Source organism: Paroedura picta, chromosome 5 (genome assembly GCF_049243985.1).
Source record: "Paroedura picta isolate Pp20150507F chromosome 5, Ppicta_v3.0, whole genome shotgun sequence".
Lineage (NCBI taxonomy): Eukaryota > Metazoa > Chordata > Lepidosauria > Squamata > Gekkonidae > Paroedura > Paroedura picta.
Window position 1 is genome coordinate 96,056,192 of NC_135373.1, and position 22,754 is coordinate 96,078,945.

Genomic DNA, 22,754 nt, shown 5'->3' on the forward strand with positions numbered 1-22,754 from the left:
GGTCAGTTCCACTGTTGGAGCTGAGCTGGGTGGCAAGGAGAAAGTCTGAAGCAATGGAATGCAGTTAGGTAAAGCAGGGGACCCAGCACTCTTTCTTGCATAAAATACCCCTGTCCTCACTCCCGATTTATATTCAGAATCTATTAGGAAAGCTTTTTGTCAACTTCTTCCAAGAAGCCCAAAGTGCCCCGATATCTCCCTTTTAAGCTGTCCATTTTGTTAAAACAATATAACCTTAATTCAGAATTTTCCCTGTGAAATTTGCCAACAATAAAACATTAAAATAAATTCACCCATATTTTAGTGTTGTTTTTATCTGTCACAGAAGCTTCCATGGATGATGTCCATGTATATTTGTATCCTGTGTTCCAAAATCTTGCTCCAGCCCTGAAAACACTTATCTGCTTTGTCCGAGCACCACAGGCAAAGCCATATGTTTCTGAAGAGGTCACTTCTAAGTCCTCCTCCTGTGTCCAGTCTCGTGGCTGTATGCTTCGCCATAACTGGTGTCCGCAACTTGTAACAGTTTCTAAGCATGAAAGGAAATGCTCTCAGTGGATGAAAGGTCTTGTGTTGGGGGCCTATGATTCAGGCACTCACTCTTGCGTCGCTTAGAAAAAAACTTGCTTTCGCTCTGGCACAGTAGGGTTTTGGGGGGCATTTTTTGCCTGGTGTTTAGTCGAGATGAAGAATGGGGGGTTTCGCCATCTTCACAGTGCTTCACTAAGATTGTCTTGTTAGTTTCCTTTGTAGGTGACAGGGTAGCCAGGCGTGGTCTGCACAGATAAACAGAGTTAGTTAATCACTGTCTCGCAAAGTACACACATCCCCGCATTTTGAGAGGATTAATATCCTGATCATGCAGCCTGTGTGGATGCACTAATCCAGACATTGTAGCTGGAAAATCCAAACAGCCCTACACAAAATACATTTAAATCATCTTGTTTATAAGCGTCACAGAATGTGTGTGTCAATACTCAGAAAGTTATTACTAAGAGCCTTACCTGTGTTTAATTCCAGAGGTGTAGTTGTGCAGCAAAACCCCAAACAGGCTAAGAATCTTGTGATACCTTACCACATTTCAACACAGCTGATGAAACCTGTTCAAGTCCACAAAAACTTACAATATAATAAATATTTTACAGTGCCACCATAAAGCAGAGTTAACACCCTTCTAAATCCATTGATTCTGCTTAAGATGGTATTTAATGTTTAAGGTATCACAAGTCTCCTTTTAAGGTTTGTTTGAGGTAATTTCTGATGCAGAGTACTCTGAAGCACTGTACAGATGCTAAGTATTATAGCATTACACATTCTCTTCTGGACTTTGCTTCCAGTGCCGTCTCTCCCTTGTTCAGTCAATTCATCCAGCCTGTGCTAACATATCTTTTATTACAATCCTCAAACCATCTCTTCAGCAAAGCCTTTTGCTCCTTTTGAGTTAAACTGACACTATAATACCTATTTTAGCCTTTTTAAATCCCATTCTCTGCTCCTGATCCCTACCTCTCCCTACTTTGAGAACATGAAACTACAGCTGTATAAATATTATTGTAAATTCCTTCCAAAGGCTCTCTCCATGCAGACTTGGGATTTGTCCCATGGTAAGGCAGCAACATGCTATCTGAAGCTCTGACCATGAGGCTGGGAGTTCGATCCCAGCAGCCGGCTCAAGGTTGACTCAGCCTTCCATCCTTCCGAGGTCAGTAAAATGAGTACCCAGCTTGTGGGGGGGAAACGGTAATGACTGGGGAAGGCACTGGCAAACCACCCCGTATTGAGTCTGCCATGAAAATGCTAGAGGGCATCACCCCAAGGGTCAGACATGACCCGGTGCTTGCGCAGGGGATACCTTTACCTTTTTACTGCATATGAACTGCATGAACATAACAGCCAAATGAACCAACCCTACAGGATGGTTTTTTTTTTCATGTATATCAGATTTTAGCCATCAAACATGCTGGACAGGAATCACATTCCTATCCTCCACACTGTTAAGTACTAAGGAGACATTCAAGAACAGCCATCGTTCAAGAGAAACAAGAGGCACACCATGTCTGCATTAAAGGGCTTCTTAATAGGGATGGGCATGAACTGGCTCATGAACTAAAGTTCATCCTGAATTTTGGCCAGTTCATGGGTCCCAAGCAATCTTCTCAAACTGAAAAGCCACCAATGACCTTCCGCACTTCTAGATGCAATTCACAAAGAGCAGAAAGCAGGGTTGTAAATTGCTTGCATTATTTAAACCTTTGCTTTTGGCTTTTAATGAAATACAGCTGAGCAATGGGGAGCTCACCTGTTTGGTTTAAATGGCTTGGAGTCATTTGAATCCCAGCTTTCTCTCTGCTTCATGGGAAGCAGAATGCTGGGGTTTAAACTTTAAATGGCTGTCAAGCCATACGAACTGGTTTGGTTCATGGCCTATCAGTTAATAGTTTGATTCAGAATTGTAATGCAGTTCATGCCCACCCCTACCTCTGATACACAAGAATAGTGAACATAAAATATCCTGTTGCCCTTTTGAACGGCAACATTAATTCTGACGGTACAGCTGGATGGGACATTTTGTGCATTTTTGGTGCATTTAATCCCACTATGACTAGGGCAGCTACACACAAGAGAAACCAAACTGGGCAGCATAGGCGGCACTATTTCAGATGCATACTGGTATGGATTTCTTCCAGTCTATTTTACATTTTCTTTCCCAGGTACAAGCATTTCATGCTCACTAGGTATCATGAGAAGACCTTTGGCAGAAGTATCCAGAACTGCTCTTAACCGACAGGGTGTTTTTCTCCCACACACTTACCGATAGCGACCAAAGCACTTGGGATGTGGGTCACTCCTCTGACATCTTTCAGGGGCTTGTCTGTACTTTGCCTCTGCTACAAAAGGCAGGGAGAGAGGTAGAAAATCTTGTGCATTAGAGAACCTGCTGAATCTGATATCTCCTTCATGATTTTCTTCTCTTTTTCTGCCGAACTTAGTACTTCTGGGAGATGATCCGTCCTTTCCTTTCCTTTCTTTTCCATCACAGTTGAGTTTTGAGTTGTCTATGAGACCTGAGCCAAAGATAAACATGAGTTCTGGAGCTTAATAACTTATCAGGGTTCATCCTCAGCTGCTTTTAGTCCTTAAACTTTTCTGTGAAATACTAATATATGTGAACTGGTAGGACTTTCACAATCAGAACCATTTTTCAGGCTCATTAAACATCTCTTCCAACTATTGCTTGTGTACTCGCAATAGACTGAGGGAAATGCAAGATTCCACCCTTAGCATTTTTGTATCAAATCTATGGCTTTTTATGTCCATCTGTTATTGTTATTTAAGTAAACAGTAAAAAGATCTCCACAATCTTAACACAAGGCTGTTTTGGGAGACCTAACCACTGGGCAGTTCTGAGACCTAATGGAGGCATATTTACTTCACCACAATATTACAGGACAAAGCTATGGATGGAAAAAAACATATCCAATTAAAAATCTCTTTTTCCCCTTAGAATCCAACAACAGCTGAAACATTTCTACTAATATTTCTACTACATTTCTACTACAAGGTGGTCATTTGAAAACCCAGGGTATGCAGACAATGTTTATTCCACTGAATTTATTAAAAGCTGTTAACATAACTTAGAATTCCAAGCATTGCTCAGTTGCCTTTCTGCTGTCTAGCGCCCTGTAACATTAGAAAAGAGTATCCAATGCCAAGCATGGCTGGCACAGAGGACAGAAGTATAAGTAACACAAACCCCTGGTGGTGCTTTATCCCAAATCAGACTAGTGGTCTGTTATTGTCCACTGGCTCTTCAGGATGTGAAGTAAACATCCTTTCATATCACCTCCCGCCTGATCCTTTTAGCCAGATTAAATGAGATCTTCTGCAGATGCTGTAGCATTGAGCTGCAGGCCCACCCTCACTTTAGAAAAGGAGATGACAAGAGTGTCTACAACAGAGGATGAGAAGATGAGCAAAATCCCACCTACTGAGGGAGTGTCAAAGTTATTGTTAAAATACTGTTCTAGTTGGTATGTTATTGTTATTGTTATATTGTTATATTGATTCTGAGAGTGTTCTATGTAAATGTTTCAAAATGTTTTATGTAAACTGCCCAGAGCCGTAGGGAAGGGCGGTATAAAAATCTAAATAAATTAATAAAATAAATAAATAAATAGGCCTTCAGTGATATGACACATTTTACTGAAGAGTGTTTTGCTCATTACTCCAAATATATATTCAAGAAAACCTTTGGGAAGCGAAGCTGTCCTCTCTCTAATGGCCCTGCCACCATGATATTTCTCTAATCGCCAAGCAGTAGTCTTGCAATAAGGAGAGGAAATGTTTGTGTTCTGGCCCAAGGCCATATTTTGGAGTTCTTTTTCTCCCAGCTGCAAAGTGACATAAGTTGTTCCATGATGCTTTCCTTCCGTTGCCCGAGTGAGGCTCAGAGAGCTGAAACAGAGAAAGTTCAGTCATGTTATTTATTTGATTGGTAGGTGAAAAAGTTAGATCGCATAGTAGGCATATATCTAGATTGTTGCCAATATCAACACAATTTTCAGTTTCAGAAGTTAGAAATTCTGTTACAAGTATTACAAACATCAAATATTTAGAATCCTTAATTTGGGGGGTCGGAACCTTAAGTATCTACACAGAATGAGGGGCACTTTTCAACATTATTTTGAAAGTGCTGATAGAGTCTGGTGCACATGTACTGAGACTTTCAGAAGAAATGGCAATTTTGTATATTGGGAGGAATGTGTGCAGCATTTTTGTCCTCTACATGTGCTAACAGTTCCAGGAACATAACAACTGAAAAGGGTATATATCTTTCCTATAAATAAGTATATTCTGGTTTCCCTTCAGATCATAAAATTTTTTCATCTTTTCTTGTAAGTAGGTATATACAAAAGGTTATCATATTACTAGGGATGCCATCCTCTGGGTGGGACCTGGGGATCCCTCAGAATTACAGCTCATCTCCAGATTACAGAGATCGGTTCCCCTGGGAAAAAATGGATGTTTTGGTGGATGGGCTTGATGGCTCTGTACTTCACTGAAGCCCCTGCTCTCTGTGGGCACCATCCTATTCAGCATCCCCCAACAGTGGCTAGGGGGGACCTGGCAACCCTAAATAATAGTTGTAAACAACTGAATTATTATTGCAGTAGCACTAAGAAAAGTTTACCAAAAAAGTGAAGGAAACATAAGGATACTAGTCTAAAGAATCCAGCCAGCATGTTTTAAGGGAAACATGAAAATTACAGTCCCTCGAAAATGTTTATACAAAGGTTTAATATATCGATAGTTGGATTGAAGTTCTTTAATTTGAAAACATGTAATGCTGTTTGAAGGACTGCAATTCAATATGATAAGGAGAGGAAAATATAGAATTGTTCCATTCACATTCATATTAATCATAGTCATTTCCCATTACTGGAAACTTAGAATCCTATTACACTGTTTATAGATAAATTGTACACTTTTTTCTATCCACATCTGTTCCTCTTAATAAAAGGGTAAGAGGGTGCTGGGAAGAGCTGGGTCTCATCACCTACCCACGAATGAAGGAGGCTGTCCTGGCTGTCCCATCCCTGATTGGATGTCCATCCAAAGAATGGCCAATCAGGAGGGATGTCCTGCCTCTTGCTGCAACCCCCTCCAACTTTTTCTATCAGGAAGAACTGCCAGCTACCAGTAAGGTAGGCAGGCAGCTGTGCTGGGAGGGAGGGCGGAGGACTAGGGACTGTGGGGGCAGTGGAAATAGGGGTGGGGGTGGAGGGAGAAGGGAGTGAACCCCCACTAGTGCTCCTGCTGCCCTGAACAACTCTGGCTGCAGCTGTGCCAGGCCTTGACAGGGCTTCCCAGGACAGTGTGGGGAGGAACAGAATCCCTGCTAGTGCTTCCCCTCCTAAAAAGGCCCGCAGGCCTTTTGAGGGCTGGGGGGAGTGGAGTCCCCTCCAGCATTTCTCCCCTGCCCCGAAAAGGCCTGCCAAGGCCTGTGGAGGCTGCAGCGGGGGTGGGGTGGGATGGATTCCCAACCAGAACTTCCCCCACATGCCAAATAGGCCTGCAGAGGCCTCGGCGGGCCTCTTGAAGGGAGCGAAGGGGAGCGAGGTCTGTGGGGGCCTCGGTGGGCCTTTTAGGGGCTGCAGGGGGACCTCAACTGGCCTGCCCAGGGTGGGGGAGGGGGGCCTAGCTCCCGTTGCATTCCTGGCTGCAACGGGCTTTGCCCCTCGTATTACAAATAGACCCAAAGTTGATTGAGAAATCAAAGCTTTTAATTGGGAAAGGAAACATTGTGTAATATATATATATATAATTTCCTACCTAGGATGATTTTCCACATGAATGAGGGAGCCTGTAAGTAGAAGAGAAAAAAATGTATAATATAATAGCAAATATAATTGGAAAGCTGCCTGGAATGGCCCTATTTAGTAAGAAAATAGCGACTTTTTCTTGTTTCTTGTTTTAAGATTTCAGGAATTTCCCCCTCTAGCCCTTCATTCATTCATTCATTCATTCATTCATTCATTCATTCATTCATTCATTCATTCATTCATTCATTCATTCATTCATTCATTCATTTACAGAACCAGACTCAATTTGCCATATCATTCTGCAATGTGAGTTGTATAAGAACAAATGTTCTGACGATCTCCCCACTTTTACCTTTCCCTGATGTCTCGGATGGCAGGGCTCTTGAGCTGCTGCTTGTTGATGGTTGCCCGGAAACCACAGAGCAGGTAGCCAAGTTTTTGGCTATGGTGATGACCCACAGGTTAAAGAGGTAGATGTCACTGGTTTTGTTTTTCTGTGTTTGCTGCTCCCTTGCTTGCTGTAATTTTCCTTACAGCTTTGTTGACTTGTATTGTAGAACTGATTTGTATATTGTTTGGTATTGTGGATGCCATTAAAGGTTTTTGTATTGTTTGTTTTGCATTTATTTATTTATTTCCTGCCTCCCCCAGGAGGCTCAAGATGGGTCACATAAAAGCCCAAAAATCTTAGTTACTAGGACTTGGATGACTTCTACAAATACTAGACTTTTCATTCTAGAATCTTATTATGAATAAAAAGCAACCAGTTTTGGCAGTGTCATATCCTGTCTATTGTGATTCTTTGAAATATTTCAGATAACTAAAGAAGTACATCTGTTTCCATGCAAGGGTGTGGGTCTGTAAGGCTGCAGCGGGAAAAGAGCACTGCTCTTCTTTACTTCTAAAATGTAAACTATGGAATTATGGAGCCTTACTGTGGTACGTGGGTGTGACCTTGTGTTGATCCTTTCTTTAAAGAGGAAATGCCTAGCTTCAGAAATGAAATGGGTAGGGCCCATGAGGGACAGACCTTCTTGGTAGTTTTAGTGCATGCTGACTTGTATTTCCTGAACCTGGCTCTATTGCCCACAATCTTGTCCTTGACACTGCTAAGCCATAACTCTGACTTCTCTCTTTGTGTCACCTGACCTTGCAATCACTTGACTTCCTGTTAAACACTTGAGGAGTGCAGTTCTAGAGCTTAATTTTGAGAGGCTTGAGAAAAGCTAGCCTTGTAGAAATTGTGGGATTATTTCCTATTAGAGCCATAGTAAGAATACTAGTTGTCACTGTTTTGTATAGTTGTTAAGCTGAATCACAACCAGCATGTGTTCTGGCACCGGCTGACCAAAGTTGACCCAGAAGGTCATGAGATGCCATTGTGAACAAGCATAGACAGCATATATATTACCAACCCCATGGAATCTGGTAGCAGTAATACAAAGAGACACCAGAGTGAGAATTCTGTTGACCTATCAGAGCAGAATTCAAACAATGGATCTGGTATCTGATCAATCCAATACCCTCCCAAATACTTGGCATCTGTGCATGTACCAATCAATGATTGATACTGTAAAGGTATGGGAATGCTTATTAAAACTTTTTCTCTGGCCCTGGGAGGGTAGAGATCACTGTTTCAGCCATCTTTGTTCTGCAAAAAATCTCCCTATTTTGTATAAAATATTTTTTCTCCTTGCTTCATCCAGAAGTTTTCTTGCCTGACTTACTTTGGATTTTTGTGAACTTTTGATATTTTTGGGTTTTGTACATTTGCACAAAGATTTTAGGCCTAACAGTTTTCTGGAAACACAAGTGCTCTGTTCAAACATATAAGCCCCTTGCCCTTAATCTCACATGTATATAGGCTGCCTGTGATCAACTAGTAGTGAGGGAAAGTACTTGGCACATGCCCAGTGGGACTCCTCCCTTTATCATGGCTTTCTATCCCTATCTGCCAGACTTTAATACTGAAAATCTTTGCAGGCAGAAGTTTGGTTTTTTGTTTTTAAACTAGGCAGGAATTAAAGTATCTGGCATAATTTTAAGACTTTAAGGGTTTGTATTGTTTAATAGCATTGCATTTTATTACATATTAAGCAATCACTATATTTTTTTTTCATTAAAGAAGATGGGATAGAAGACTCTTACATAACCAAGAGATAAACTATATTTTTTAAGCAGAGAATTGGCAGTAAAACAAGTTCCTGTGTTGGGACCTTGTGATATGTAATGAAAATTAAATCCTAGAAGGAACCTTTTAACTCTTACTTGTTCAGTTTTCCCATTGCTGCTGCAGCTACTGATTCAGCACAGCAGCAACTGGGTTTCCAAATGGCAGCTGTCTTGACATTTTCCTTGGCAGCATCCATGTCTCCCTGTGTCACCTGAGACTTTTTAGCTCTTGTTTAAAAATCAGAAACGTATAGTTATGGCATTACAAAAATCCACCAAGATCTCTGAATGTTTGGTGGTGGGCAGGGGGGCCAAGGAGAATGGCCACAGCAGGAAACTAGGGTGGCAAAAATAATGCTGATGTGGATTAGACTACAAAGATCCAGGCTTTCCTGCCCATATGGTTGTAATTCCAGTTTTGCTGTGATCTTTCACAAAACATCGATTCAAATATCACAGGCATGAGGAGAAAATCTTGGCAGTCCATAGAAGTATTGTGACGCTGGAGAGCTAACAAGGGCAGAAAAGCTACTCCCCAACAGCATCCAAGCAAAGCCCAGTATATAAGTGACCACTACCTTGAACTAAGAGCCTCTTGTGGCGCAGAGTGGTAAGGCAGCCGCCTGAAAGCTTTGCCCATGAGGTTGGGAGTTCAATCCCAGCAGTCGGCTTAAGGTTGACTCAGCCTTCCATCCTTCCGAGGTCGGTAAAATGAGTACCCAGCTTGCTGGGGGGTAAACGGTAATGACTGGGGAAGGCACTGGCAAACCACCCCGTATTGAGTCTGCCATGAAAACGCTAGAGGGCGTCACCCCAAGGGTCAGACATGACTCGGTGCTTGCACAGGGGATACCTTTACCTTTACCTTTTTACCTTGAACTACTCTTGCCATCAGAGAACACCACTGGCTACATTATAGGGGTGGCTGTTTTGCAAGGATAAAATAGGACAATCACATATATACCTCCTTGAGATTTTAGAAGGAAGAGTGGGATACATGCCAATGTGATCCCTCACCAAAAAGTTTGTATCACTCTATGTCTCCAACAACATGAAATTTTCTAGATCAGATTGAGACAATGACTTTTGGAGTTAGGCAGTCCTTATTCAGATGACTAAAAACAACCCAGCAGTAAATGTATCTACCTGCATTTTTAATGGGAGGTAAGATTCATATGAAAAGTGTAGATATGCATACTATATAGACATGCATCATATACTCCCTCCCCAATTATCAATTATTTACTTCTTCGCTGATTCCTTGTCTCTCTCCCCAGATTTTCTACTCTAGGAAGCCGGCAGCCAGTGAGTGCTCCATTTCTTCTTTGCACGGTGCACATCTGATTCAAGATGGCCGGCGGCAGGAAAAGTCTCTGGGAGATTATGTGCTTCAAAGGTTGGGCTAGGCCATTCCAGCCAATATCTGTTGTGAAACAATAACCAGAACTGGGTGTACAAAACTACAATCTTTTGTTAAGCAGCTGAGGTTCTATGCTCTAATGTTCATCCCCATTAGCTCATCCTGTAGGCTAGTGAATGCCCAACAACTTCACAGTTGAACACTTTTAAATAAACTGAATGTAAAGAAGCAGAAGGTGTTAGTGTTTTTGTTTTTTTTAAAATGTTTCCTGCAACCACTTTTCTAAAAGCATAAATAAGCATAAAATTGTTGAATTATACTAAGCTGATGATTATATATTAAATTTGTATGCATAAAGCAGGAACATGATTTTTAGAGAGTTACTTACTTAATCCCTGTTCAGGAAAATAATGACTGAGATACTGGACTGTGTATTTTGCTGGTTCATCTGGCACAGAATCTAGAAAAAAAGTCCAAATCTTTATATGAAAGAGCTCTTATTGCTTAATTTTTGCTGCTTAATTATAACAGAAATAAAATCTAAAAAAGATTAACTGTTTGAGGGGAAATACATATATTTATTTATAAATTCTGCATCTTCTCCCTTTTCAAAGGAGGTCAACAAGATAATATGTATGAGGTTATCCCAATTTATTCTCATATCAGGTTCAAGATATCCAAAGAAGTATCTGACAAAAGTGTGCATGCACACTTCTTCGCACAGAAGCTTATACCTAGAAACAAAACTTGGTTAGTCTTAAAGGTGCCACTGGACTCAAACTTCGTCCTGCTGTTTCAGACCAACATGGCTAGGTTCAAGATAAGTTTGGCTGATCTGGCCTTGGCCACTGATACACCTTGCAATGCCCAAACCCTGGGAGAGAGGGAGGGAGGGACGGTACAATACAAAGGGGGTCAGCTGCCCAGCTGTGGGGCACAGCAAAGAGCAAGGTGGGTCTGCGTGGATAGTTACAAATGAGATGAAGGGACTGATGGCCATCACTAGTTCTCTGTGAAATAGAGGGTCTCCTCAGGAGTAAGCTAAGGGAGAAAGGAAATGGGAGTAAGCTGGGGGAAGACAGAATAAAAGGCCACAGCTGGAAAGACACTTCATGAGACTCACTTTTTACGATGGAATCAGATTCCTTAAATATTTCCTGAAACTCTGCTAAATATTTTGACTGCAAAAAACAAAAAATAAACAAGGACAAAACATTATTACTTCCTCATTCACACATTTCTTTGTTATAAGGAAGCACTGGAAGTTGAGAATCTGTGTTTGCCCTGTTTTGGAACTTTTCCTGATTATTATTACTCTATGTTTCTTCAAATGTTAGAACTTATTCAATCTTTCTTTTTATATCCACTATATCCTATTGTTCCAAGCCATTCTATTGGTGAACTGTAGGTCACAAGACTGGAATGTCAAAGCAGAATGTGAAATGTTTCTATATTAGCACTTGACTATAGCAACTTTGAAGCATTTTCAGTAATTAACATGTGGTTCCTTTTGATAGCTTAATGAAGTTTTAGCATAATGTCATAAGTTTTGTATGCTACAGTTCAAGCCTCCAAAGGTGCCTGCTAAAGCCCATTGGAAAACCCACTTTTCTTCAACCGAGTGGTTCAAATGCAGCTTTAGAAGAAAAAGAGCTGAGGTTTCCCCCCCACATACACTTTTTACCACTCAAAGGAGCCTTAAAGCTGCTTACAATCTACACTTCCTCTCTCCACAACAGACACCCTTAAAGTAGATGAGGCTGAGAAAGCTCTGGGAGAACTGTGACTAGCCAAGGCCACCTAGCAGTCTGCATGTGGAGGAGTGGGGAATCAAACCCAGATCTCCAGATTAGAAGGCGCCATTCTTAACTGCTAAGCATGTTTGCCAGTTTCACAAGCAACAGTGTCCATTCTTATTCATTCAAATGTTGTTGTTGTTATGTGCGAAGTCGTGTCCGACCCATCGCGACCCCATGGACAATGATCCTCCAGGCCTTCCTGTCCTCTACCATTCCCCGGAGTCCGTTTAAGTTTGCACCTACTGCTTCAGTGACTCCATCCAGCCACCTCATTCTCTGTCGTCCCCTTCTTCTTTTGCCCTCGATCGCTCCCAGCATTAGGCTCTTCTCCAGGGAGTCCTTCCTTCTCATGAGGTGGCCAAAGTATTTGAGTTTCATCTTCAGGATCTGGCCTTCTAAAGAGCAGTCAGGGTTGATCTCCTCTAGGACTGACCGGTTTGTTCGCCTTGCAGTCCAAGGGACTCGCAAGAGTCTTCTCCAGCACCAGAGTTCAAAAGCCTCAATTCTTTGACGCTCGGCCTTCCTTATGGTCCAACTTTCGCAGCCATACATTGCAACTGGGAATACCATAGCCTTGACTAAACACATTTTTGTTGGCAGGGTGATGTCTCTGCTTTTTAGGATGCTGTCTAGATTTGCCATAGCTTTCCTCCCCAGGAGCAAGCATCTTTTAATTTCTTTGCTGCAGTCCCCATCTGCAGTGATCTTGGAGCCCAGGAAAATAAAATCTGTCACTATCTCAATTTCTTCCCCATCTATTTGCCAGGAATTGAGAGGGCCGGATGCCATGATCTTTGTTTTCTTGATGTTGAGTTTCAAGCCAACTTTTGCACCCTCCTCCTTCACCCGCATCAACAGGCTCTTTGGTTCCTCTTCACTTTCTGCCATTAGAGTGGTATCATCTGCATATCTGAGGTTGTTGATATTTCTCCCTGCAATCTTGATCCCAATTTGTGACTCCTCTAATCCCGCATTTCTCATGATGTGCTCTGCATACAAGTTAAATAGGCAAGGCGACAGTATACAGCCTTGCCGAACTCCTTTCTCAATTTTGAACCAGTCAGTGATTCCATGTTCAGTTCTCACTGTTGCTTCTTGACCTGCATATAAATTTCTCAAGAGACAAATAAGATGCTCTGGTATTCCCATCTCTTTAAGAACTTGCCACAATTTGTTGTGCTCCACACAATCAAAGGTTTTAGCATAGTCAATGAAGCAGAAGTAGACGTTCTTCTGGTATTCCCTAGCTTTCTCCATGATCCAGCGTATGTTGGCAATTTGATCTCTAGTTCCTCTGCCTCTTCGAAATCCTGCCTGTACTTCTAGAAGTTCTTGGTCCACATATTGCTGGAGCCTAGCTTGTAGGATTTTGAGCATAACTTTGCTAGCATGAGAAATTAGTGCAATGGTGCGGTAGTTTGAACATTCTTTGGCATTGCCCTTCTTTGGGATTGGAATGTAAACTGACCTTTTCCAATCCTGTGGCCATTGTTGAGTTTTCCAAATTTGCTGGCATATTGAGTGTAGCACTTTTACTGCATCGTCCTTTAAGATTTTGAATAGTTCAACTGGAATGCTGTCACCACCACTAGCTTTATTGTTGCTCAGACTTCCTAAGGCCCGTTTGACTTCACATTCCAGGATGTCTGGCTCCAGGTCAGTAACTACCCCACTGTGGTCATCAGGGATGTTAAGCTCGCTCTTGTATAGTTGTTCTGTATAATTTTGCCACCTTTGTTTAATCTCTTCTGCTTCTGTGAGGTCCCTACCATTTTGGTCCCTTATCATACCCAACTTTGCATGAAACGTTCTCTTCATATCTCCAGTTTTCTTGAAAAGATCTCTGGTCCTCCCCATTCTATTGTTTTCTTCTATTTGTTTGCACTATTCATTTAAGAAGGCATTCTTATCTCTTCTAGCTTTTCTCTGGAATTCTGCATTCAATTGGGTGTATCTTTCTCTTTCTCCCTTGCCTTTCACTTCCCTTCTCTCCTTAGCTATTTGTAAAGCTTCCTCAGACAGCCATTTTGATTTCTTGCATTTCTTTTTCTTTGGGATGGTTTTAGTTGCTACCTCTTGTACAATGTTGCGAACCTCCGTCCATAGTTCTTCAGGCACTCTGTCTATCAGATCTAATTCCTTAAATCTATTTGTCACCTCTACTGTGTATTCATCGGGGATATGATTTAGTTCATACCTGAGTGGCCTAGGGCTTTTCCCTACTTTCTTCAATTTAAGCCTAAATTTTGCAACAAGAAGCTCATGATCTGAACCACAATCAGCTCCTGGTCTTGTTTTTATTGACTGGATAGAACTTTTCCATCTTTGGCTGCAGAGCACATAGTCAATCTGATTTCTGTGTTGACCGTCTGGTGATGTCCATGTGTAGAGTCGTCTCTTGGGTTGTTGGAAAAGAGTGTTTGCTATGACCATTGTATTCTCTTGACAAAATTCTACCAGCCTGTGCCCTGCTTCATTTTGTACTCCAAGGCCAAACTTGCCTGTTATCCCGGTTATCTTTTGGCTTCCTACTTTAGCATTCCAATCCCCCATGATGATAAGCACATCATTTTTTTGCGTTGCTTCTAGAAGGTGTTGTAGGGCTTCATAGAACTGATCAACTTCATCCTCTTCAGCAGCAGTGGTTGGGGCATAGACCTGGATCACTGTGATGTTGAATGGTTTGCCTTGGATTCTAACTGAGATCATTCTGTCATTTTGGGGATTGTATCCCAAGACTGCTTTTCCTACTCTCTTATTGATTTTGAAGGCTACTCCATTTCTTCTGCGAGATTCTTGTCCACAGTAGTATACCTGATGGTCATCTGAATTAAATTCACCCATTCCTGTCCATTTTAGTTCACTGATTCCTAAAATGTCGATGTTCAGTCTTGTCATTTCTTGTTTGACCACGTCCAGCTTACCTTGATTCATGGATCTGACGTTCCAGGTTCCTATGGAATAAAAATCTTTACAGCATCGGTCTGTCTTTTCGCCACCAGTTACTTCCACAACTGAGCGTCCTTTCGGCTTTGGCCCAGTCGCTTCATTCATTCTGGCGCTACTCGTACTAGCCGTCTGCTCATCCCCAGTAGCATATTGGACACCTTCCGACCTGAGGGGCTCATCTTCCGGCGTCATATCGTTATGCCTATTGGAACTGTCCATAGAGTTTTCATGGCAAAGATACTGGAGTGGTTTGCCATTTCCTTCTCCAGTGGATCACCTTTTGTCAGAGCTCTCAGCTATGACCTGTCCGTCTTGGGTGGCCCTGCACGGTATAGCTCATAGCTTCACTGAACTACGCAAGCCCCCTTGCCACAACAAGGCAGCGATCCTTGAAGGGGGCATTCAAATGTATAAATACATAAAATAAGTTGAGATTATTACTGAAATGATTATTACTGAAATAATAATTATTATACATTTATACATACACGCTTATAAGCATTTCAATATTTTGTATTTATACATTTGAATTAATAAGGACACTGAGAATCATCAGAAATAAATTAATTTGTTGCCCGTGCTTCACTTTCTTTTCTTGCTCTGTGCTGAGGTTTGTGGAAAGTGATTGCCACCGTTTTTGGCTCAGTTTTACAAGCAAAAGCACACCGCAGGAAAGACAGGAATGAGCACAGGCCTTCCCACTTGTGTCTAGATAATCTTTACTAAATAACAGAGAGAAAATTGTACTAATTGTAATTACAAGCCTCAACTGACCTCCAGTCAGGCCAGTGGTCTATGAAGCCTAATCATACCCAGAAACAGATGGCACTTGGCTGGGAGCAGCTGTCCAGTGTATTGTGCAGAGAACTAGCACAGCCCTTTTAGAAAAGTTGCAGGTACCAGGGACTGGGCCTAAAGCTTCTAGCATGTAAACCATGCATTTTTATGAGATTACACTACCTTATTATTTACAGTTCTTTCATATGCTGAAATCCTCAAAAGTTATCAAAAAAATTAAGGGGAAGTTTCTGGACAACATTTACTGAGCACAGCAAAACTTTAGTACTAAAGCTGGGGGACTGTGCAGGAAAGCTTGAGCAAGGGAAGTGCTGGTCGTCAGCATTTTGACTTACCTCGTAACAACTCTTCCAGCTTCCTTTCAGACTGGAGTGGAAGGAATTGGTGCAGACACTGTCTTTGTGAAGATTGCCAAATTCGCTGTCACATTCCCAGAAGTGTGTAAAGCTTTCCTAAAAAAAAGGCAGAATCTTTTGTCTGGGAAGCCACTCCTTTAATGCAAGTTGATGGTGCAGTGCAAACAACACAGTCTGTGCAAGTCCCTCAACTGGTCTGTCATCCTGTGCCTGAAATGATAGCAGTCAGTGTAGGCTGAAGAATGCTTCAAGGGCATGCCCAGAACCTCAAAAGGTGTCATGAGGCAGGGTCTTCAGAGCCTTCGGCAATCACTGAAGTATTCTACACTATTCTCTAAAACATCTGATCCCTTATTTATATGCTATCTTTCTTGCTTGGACTCAAAAGGGATTTACAAAAATAAAATAGCAATACAATAAAGCGCTAGCAGTAAAAACAAGAAAAACTACATTGAAAATTTCGATGAACATCAAAAGCATAAAAATCCCGACAGTAACAAAAGCCCTTCTGCATAATTCCATTGTTCCTGATGCTACAGAATGATAGCAGAGTGGGAGCCTTCCTAACCTTGGCAGAGAGGGCATTCCACAGTGTGGGAACCACAAGTGAGATTGCCCTGTTATGAACAGCTATTGAAAGTAAGAATGTTACGACGAGAATTAAATCCACAACAGTCATAGATTTCAGTATTTTTTAAAGCATTACTTATCATAGATGTCTTTTTAGTCAACAAATTCCACTATCAAATAGTCTTGTTAATTACGGTGCACTGTTTGCAAGATAGCTTTTCTAAATCTGCAAGCCCAGCTCTGCCTAGAGTTGCCCCGCCCAAACACACAGCAGCATACAAAAAAAGAAAGGAATGGGCACTGACATCACTGTCGAATTATGTTGCACAATCTATTCTATTAAGGAAACCACCGAACCTTATTAGCACTGGGGGTTCTGGGGAAAGACTCTATACGTGGCTTGGTAATTTCATACTTGGCAATTTCATTTTCTTGTTGTATTTTTTGCAGCTCCATCAGTTTTAATTTCTGGAAAACCTGAGCCTATAGAAAAAGAGAAATGTGTAACACTTATTTACCTTTCAGGTAGGCAGAGTTGTACAGCATGAGGAAATCCAAAGTAAACGGTTATATTAATTTAATTCCAAATATTGATAGATGCTAACTGCAATTTACAGCTGGAGACCTACAGGTAGCTGAACGTCTCCACCTGCCTCACATGATACATCATGCCACTTTGGCGATGTCTAGATGATTACAGCATTGCAGATGAATGTCCTGCATCCACACTGGTCACATTTATGGATTATCCAGATTAGAGTGACTATGGTTCATAGTCAGAAAACACTTTTATTGTAGCAGAGTTGCAAACAGTATTTTTTGTCAACACCATTCACTTATCTCGATGCTGACAGAGGAAGTAAATCACAAAATAGTTTTAAAAGTTTATTTTTACTGCTAAAAGAAGTCCAACATTTGGAAAATCAGTTGCTTCAATATGGGAATCCTGGGGTGGCACGTGGAAAGCAGAAGCAGAAGTTCTGGTTAAAAAGTCATTGTCCTAAAGCTAATTATTGTGCACTTGTATGGTTCAATTTCAATAATTACAGGCCTTTACTTCTAACAATACTTCAAAAATCTTTACATTTTTAATTAGTTGTTCTTGATTCTTGGACAGTCTTTGAGAGGAATCTTCAGGTTTTTTGGCTTCACTCTGAGTAGAAAGAAAGGCAAGTATAAGGTGAATTATTATAGGGAAGGGGGAAGGAAAGTTTCAGACTGTATTTTAAGACTCTTCCTAAGTTTGATTCTTTTTTTCTATTTTCACAAAAGAATTAACCACACAGAACATATTCTTTCTAGACTAGATCATGGATATGCCCTATTCAAATAACTGCAGGGTTTCCCCGGGTCAGTCTGTAATTTTAATTATAAGGAGATACAGTAGAGGTATTTGACAAAGAAAGCTTTTGACTCTTGAAAGCTTGCATCTTGAAAATCTTGTTGATCTTTACGGCATTCAAATCTAGTTGTGCAGACCAACAAAGCTACCACCTACAACTTTCAATGGAGGAAAGGGAAATTCTCAGGCCCAAGGCTTAGTCACCCAATCTCACAGTGCATAAAACCTTGGAAGCCAAGTAACAAGGGACTTTAAATCCACCAGATGAACAAAACCTGTGACTCAGCATCTGCCCCTCTTCTTTAAGATGAACTTTCTATGAATGTGAGTTTTCATTTTTTGGACTGTGGCCCTGTGTGAGTTATGCTGGAAGAACCAGACGTAGCCTGGAACAACTGCTGAATTGTGTACTAGGTGCCTGCTTTTTTAAATTTGTTTACATTGTATTTGTCTGTGCATGCATTCTATATGTAAACCACTTTGAGACCCTACCGTGGGAGAAATATAAGTATTTAAATGAATGAACTCGAGCGTTATTAGCACCAAGAACATCACCTGCACTCCCTTCTCAAAACCTAACAGTTAAACAAAGTTATCTGTATCATGAGCCTCTTGTGGCGCAGAGTGGTAAGGCAGCTGCCTGAAAGCTTTGCCCATGAGGCTGGGAGTTCAATCCCAGCAGCCGGCTCAAGGTTGACTCAGCCTTCCATCCTTACGAGGTCGGTAAAATGAGTACCCAGCTTGCTTGCTGGGGGGTAAACGGTAATGACTGGGGAAGGCACTGGCAAACCACCCCGTATCGAGTCTGCCATGAAAACGCTAGAGGGCGTCACCCCAAGGGTCAGACATGACCCGGTGCTTGCACAGGGGATACCTTTACCTTTACCTTTTATCTGTATCATTTCTGTTTTATGTAAACCCTGAGGCTTTGAGGAGGGCGGTATATAAATATAATTAATAAATTAAACTGACATAGAACTCTGTTGACAGGACTGAAGAGCAACATGGGCCATTAATTAGTTCGATTGTTTAATGGGTTTTAATTACTATGTTTAATGTTAACGTTGTTTTGTTGCATTTTTATGAATTAACTATTTTGTCTATACTGAAATGTTGGAAACTGCCTGAGCTGGCCATGTTGGGAAGGGTGGTAAATAAATTGTACATTTTCATGGTGTCTGAAAAATACCCAGTGTATTTTTAAAAGCTTATAAATAACCCTGAACCAACAACAATGAATATTTACCAAACTAATTTCTTGTCAAAAGTATATACAACACAAAATAGCTAGGATAGTGAATATCAGACCCACAGAAAAAAAATGATGATATACCATTAGTTCATGTGGTTGTTTGGAATGTCTTTTTCCTGATGATTCCAGAAAGGCACTCCTATCCTTCCTTGGTTTTAGAAACTTCTTTCTTGATTTTACCTAGCTCAAAATAAATAAATAAATAAACAAATAAAAGGCTTATAGCTGACCTTAAGATTTTCACAATTTAGTTTTTAAGTTAAATCTTTAAAAAATCCCAATCTCAATCAATTAAAACAAATTTAGGATGGAACAAAATGTCATAGGATAAACAGTTGACTTTGTTCTTCTCTGTGTTTAGCACGACTTCCCTTAAGAAGGGAAGTTCTCTTGAGAAGGGAAGTTATCACTACATTTCATGTTTCAATTTTTCCATCTCCATATCCTGATGCTGTTTGGGATCAGGAAATACATAGTATAAGAATATCAGAACACAGTTCAAGTTGTCAGGGTGGTCTTAACCAATTGGCAACAGGGGCAGATGCCCTGGGCTCCACGCTGGGATCACCTACAGTCTTGCTTCCTGAAGGTGGAGGAAAAAGAAGAGGAGGAGGATCCTGCCGATACTCCTGCCCAACCCATCTGCCTCCTGGAAACAGGCTTGCAGTAGCACCCAGGGGATTATGATGGCAGTGTGATAGAGGGCCATGTTGGTCTTTTGCTCAGGGCCCCAGAATCATGAAGACTGCCCAGTAAATTGCACTAGAGGGTGAGGGGTGAATGTTGCAATTTTTAGCATAAGAAACATATTCTTGTATGGCCAAGGGGTTTTTAAACATATTTTTGTCTTGAAAATCCAGAGTGCATTTTCTTTATGACTGTTACAACTGGGCATGTCATGTCTAAGCTCAGCCAACATTGAACCTTAGATCTGTTAGCAATCAAGGACATGCATTCCAAGTTAAAAAACAAAACACCCCCCCCAGCAACAACCAAGAGATTTAACTCATTGACAAGAATTTAAAGCATACCTGGCTTTCTAATTTAACTGCAGGCTCATTGGAGTCTGAAGTGTCAGAACTGCAAAACATAATTGTATTATGATTTATTTACTTACAAAATCTGTACGCCACTTCTCCAGACCTCCCAGAGTCAGCTCACAACAATAAAACAAATCCAATAATAAAAAATGTATCAATAAAAACTGCCAATAAAAGGAACCCACAGCATAAAAACAAATAAAATAGAAGAAACTAAAATGTTTTCGTAAAAATAGAGACCAGGCTAGGAGCAGACGATAACATTTCTTAGAAAAACAGAATCCATTAATCAAAAGCTTGAGTAAAGATATATGTTTTGGCCTGACAACTAAAGGAAAGGAAACTAGATGCCAGGCCAGCGGCAAAAGGGAGGGCATGCCAAAAGTGAGGTCCCAACATAGAAAAAGTTTCTACAGGTGGGGGATAGAGACTGGGGCTTCAGGAAGAGGATTTCAACTGGTGGGCTGGATAATGACAGGAAGCACTGCTTTCATTTACAAGGGAGTATAGGGTTGCCAGACGCTGCAGGGGGGAAGGGCACTGTTCAGAAGCTCCTCCCTGTACTTAGCCAAACCTAGAAGAGTGTCTGGCATGTGGACATGGCCTGGAAGTGAGATTGGCACGTTGGAGACATCAAGGGCAATGCTCTAGCTTATGAGGAAATTCTATGGTAAGAAATCAGCCTCAAACCACAATATCACCTCCCCAATGACCCCAGCATGCTGATGTCATTTCCTGCTGATGTCAGCATGCCAGGACATTCTTCCTGTTTTTTTTGGGGGGGGGGATTTCCCTCCACTTTCTGAAATCCACAGTGGAGGTAGCAATGCCAAAGCAGAGGTTCCTCCAGCCCCAGTGGGGGCCTGGCATCCCTAAGGGTGTATGAATAATAAAATATTAGCTGAAATTCATTTGTACAAGATATCAGTGCTCTTCATGGATTGAGAATAGACCATAAAAAAGTATTGCTACTGAACACTTCTGATGAAAGACACTAAAATTAATTTCCAAAGCTGATGAATTATTTAGTGTATGACCATAGGTGACAACAAAAAACAAAATTGTCCTTACCTGTAACTTTTGTTCATCATGTACCTTCTGTGCAGGCACACAAGGGGACTGAGCATGAGCAGGCCTGCCATCAGATAGGTCTTTACGGCTGAAAGCCTCCAGGGAATGCTGTATGGGTCAGAGGCTTGTTCCCACACAAAGGCCATGGGCTCCTGAGCAGCAATGACCCCTTACCCTCTCTACCAATAGCACTGCCAAAGCCAGAACATGGAGCAGGGCAGGAGAGAAGGTATGTGTGCTTGCACAGAAGATCCTTGATGAACAATAGTTACAGGTACGTACAACTTTATTTTCATCACTTTATTTTCATCTCCAGCCAATGGGGCATGTTCTTCTCACTTGAACAGTGAATGCAGAACTGCCTTCTCCAGTTGATCTACCCTTCTGGAGGCAGACTGGAGAGATGCAGTTTTTTGCCACACTGGAAAACAATAATCCTGGGAGGCTTTGAATAGAGGTGGCTCAGAATCTTATTTTTGGGTTTGTGCTTCGAGGTAATGACTTCAATCTTGAGAGACTGGACCATATGAATCAACTGCTCTACAAACATACAGAGATCCTCTGTAGGAGAGACCAGATGGCTCACCTATCCTCTCATCTTGGCTGCAATCCAATGCTGTGTTGGATCCACTGGATTCAATAGCTATTTATTCTCCTCTCACTGCCAGAAAGGAGAACCCAGCCTGTGCAAGATGGTATCTGACAACATCCAATGAGGGTAATAATACAAACTCACATACCTGTGTCCTGCAAAGTTGTAACCCCTTTCCTCCAGATATCCCAGAGATATTGCGGGGATGTAAAGGCCATTGCATAGGTGGTTAGGGCCGAGACCATGGAGCTGGGGCCATTTGTTCTGGATTGGACTCACGTGTTGGCTGGCCTTGTTGTAAGCCAGCATTCCCATCCCCATTGGAGAGAGAAACAGGTGGAGAACTTGGACCCAGAGATGGGATCCTGGGTTTCTTCTATAAGGTTGGCCTTGGCTCAGGAGTGCAGTTGGGAGCATTCTGCTGTGGAGCTGATTTCCTTTGTCTTGCCTTTAGTCTTTTTAGCTGGAGGCTCAGAAGAAGGTCCAGAAGTACAGGCAGGATTTCGAAGAGGCAGAGGAACTAGAGATCAAATTGCCAACATACGCTGGATCATGGAGAAAGCTAGGGAGTTCCAGAAGAACATCTACTTCTGCTTCATTGACTATGCTAAAGCCTTTGATTGTGTGGAGCACAACAAATTGTGGCACGTTCTTAAAGAGATGGGAATACCAGAGGATCTTATTTGTCTCTTGAGAAATTTATATGCAGGTCAAGAAACAACAGTGAGAACTGAACATGGAATCACTGATTGGTTCAAAATTGAGAAAGGAGTTCGGCAAGGCTGTATACTGTCGCCTTGCCTATTTAACTTGTATGCGGAGCACATCATGAGAAAGGCGGGATTAGAGGAATCACAAATTGGGATCAAGATTGCAGGTAGAAATATCAACGACCTCAGATATGCAGATGATACCACTCTAATGGCAGAAAGTGAAGAGGAATTAAAGAGCCTGTTGATGCGGGTGAAGGAGGAGAGTGCAAAAGTTGGCTTGAAACTCAACATCAAGAAAACAAAGATCATGGCATCCGGCCCTCTCAATTCCTGGCAAATAGATGGGGAAGAAATGGAGATAGTGACAGATTTTATTTTCATGGGCTCCAAGATCACTGCAGATGGGGAATGCAGCAA

The 22,754-nt window shown here is 41.6% G+C and overlaps 1 protein-coding gene across 4 annotated transcripts in view; it reads right to left on the minus strand.

The window, feature by feature from the left end:
• Positions 1 to 296: 296 nt before the first annotated feature.
• Positions 297 to 22,754, minus strand: part of AGBL3 (AGBL carboxypeptidase 3) — a 46,085-nt gene continuing 23,627 nt past the window's right edge. For 3 of the 4 annotated variants that reach the window (XM_077339226.1, XM_077339227.1, XM_077339225.1), the window contains exons 12-23: positions 19,953 to 20,001; positions 19,003 to 19,101; positions 17,412 to 17,480; positions 16,685 to 16,810; positions 15,737 to 15,853; positions 10,979 to 11,036; positions 10,244 to 10,315; positions 9,742 to 9,918; positions 6,334 to 6,364; positions 4,250 to 4,455; positions 2,813 to 3,065; positions 297 to 776 (exon numbers count right to left, since the gene is read on the minus strand). In XM_077339226.1, the coding sequence (XP_077195341.1) occupies positions 530 to 776; positions 2,813 to 3,065; positions 4,250 to 4,455; positions 6,334 to 6,364; positions 9,742 to 9,918; positions 10,244 to 10,315; positions 10,979 to 11,036; positions 15,737 to 15,853; positions 16,685 to 16,810; positions 17,412 to 17,480; positions 19,003 to 19,101; positions 19,953 to 20,001 (1,504 nt within the window). In that variant the 3' untranslated portion in view covers positions 297 to 529. Of the gene's footprint in view, positions 777 to 1,004; positions 1,101 to 2,812; positions 3,066 to 4,249; positions 4,456 to 6,333; positions 6,365 to 9,741; positions 9,919 to 10,243; positions 10,316 to 10,978; positions 11,037 to 15,736; positions 15,854 to 16,684; positions 16,811 to 17,411; positions 17,481 to 19,002; positions 19,102 to 19,952; positions 20,002 to 22,754 lie in introns of all 4 variants that reach the window. The other variant, XR_013231300.1, reaches the window with a different exon arrangement.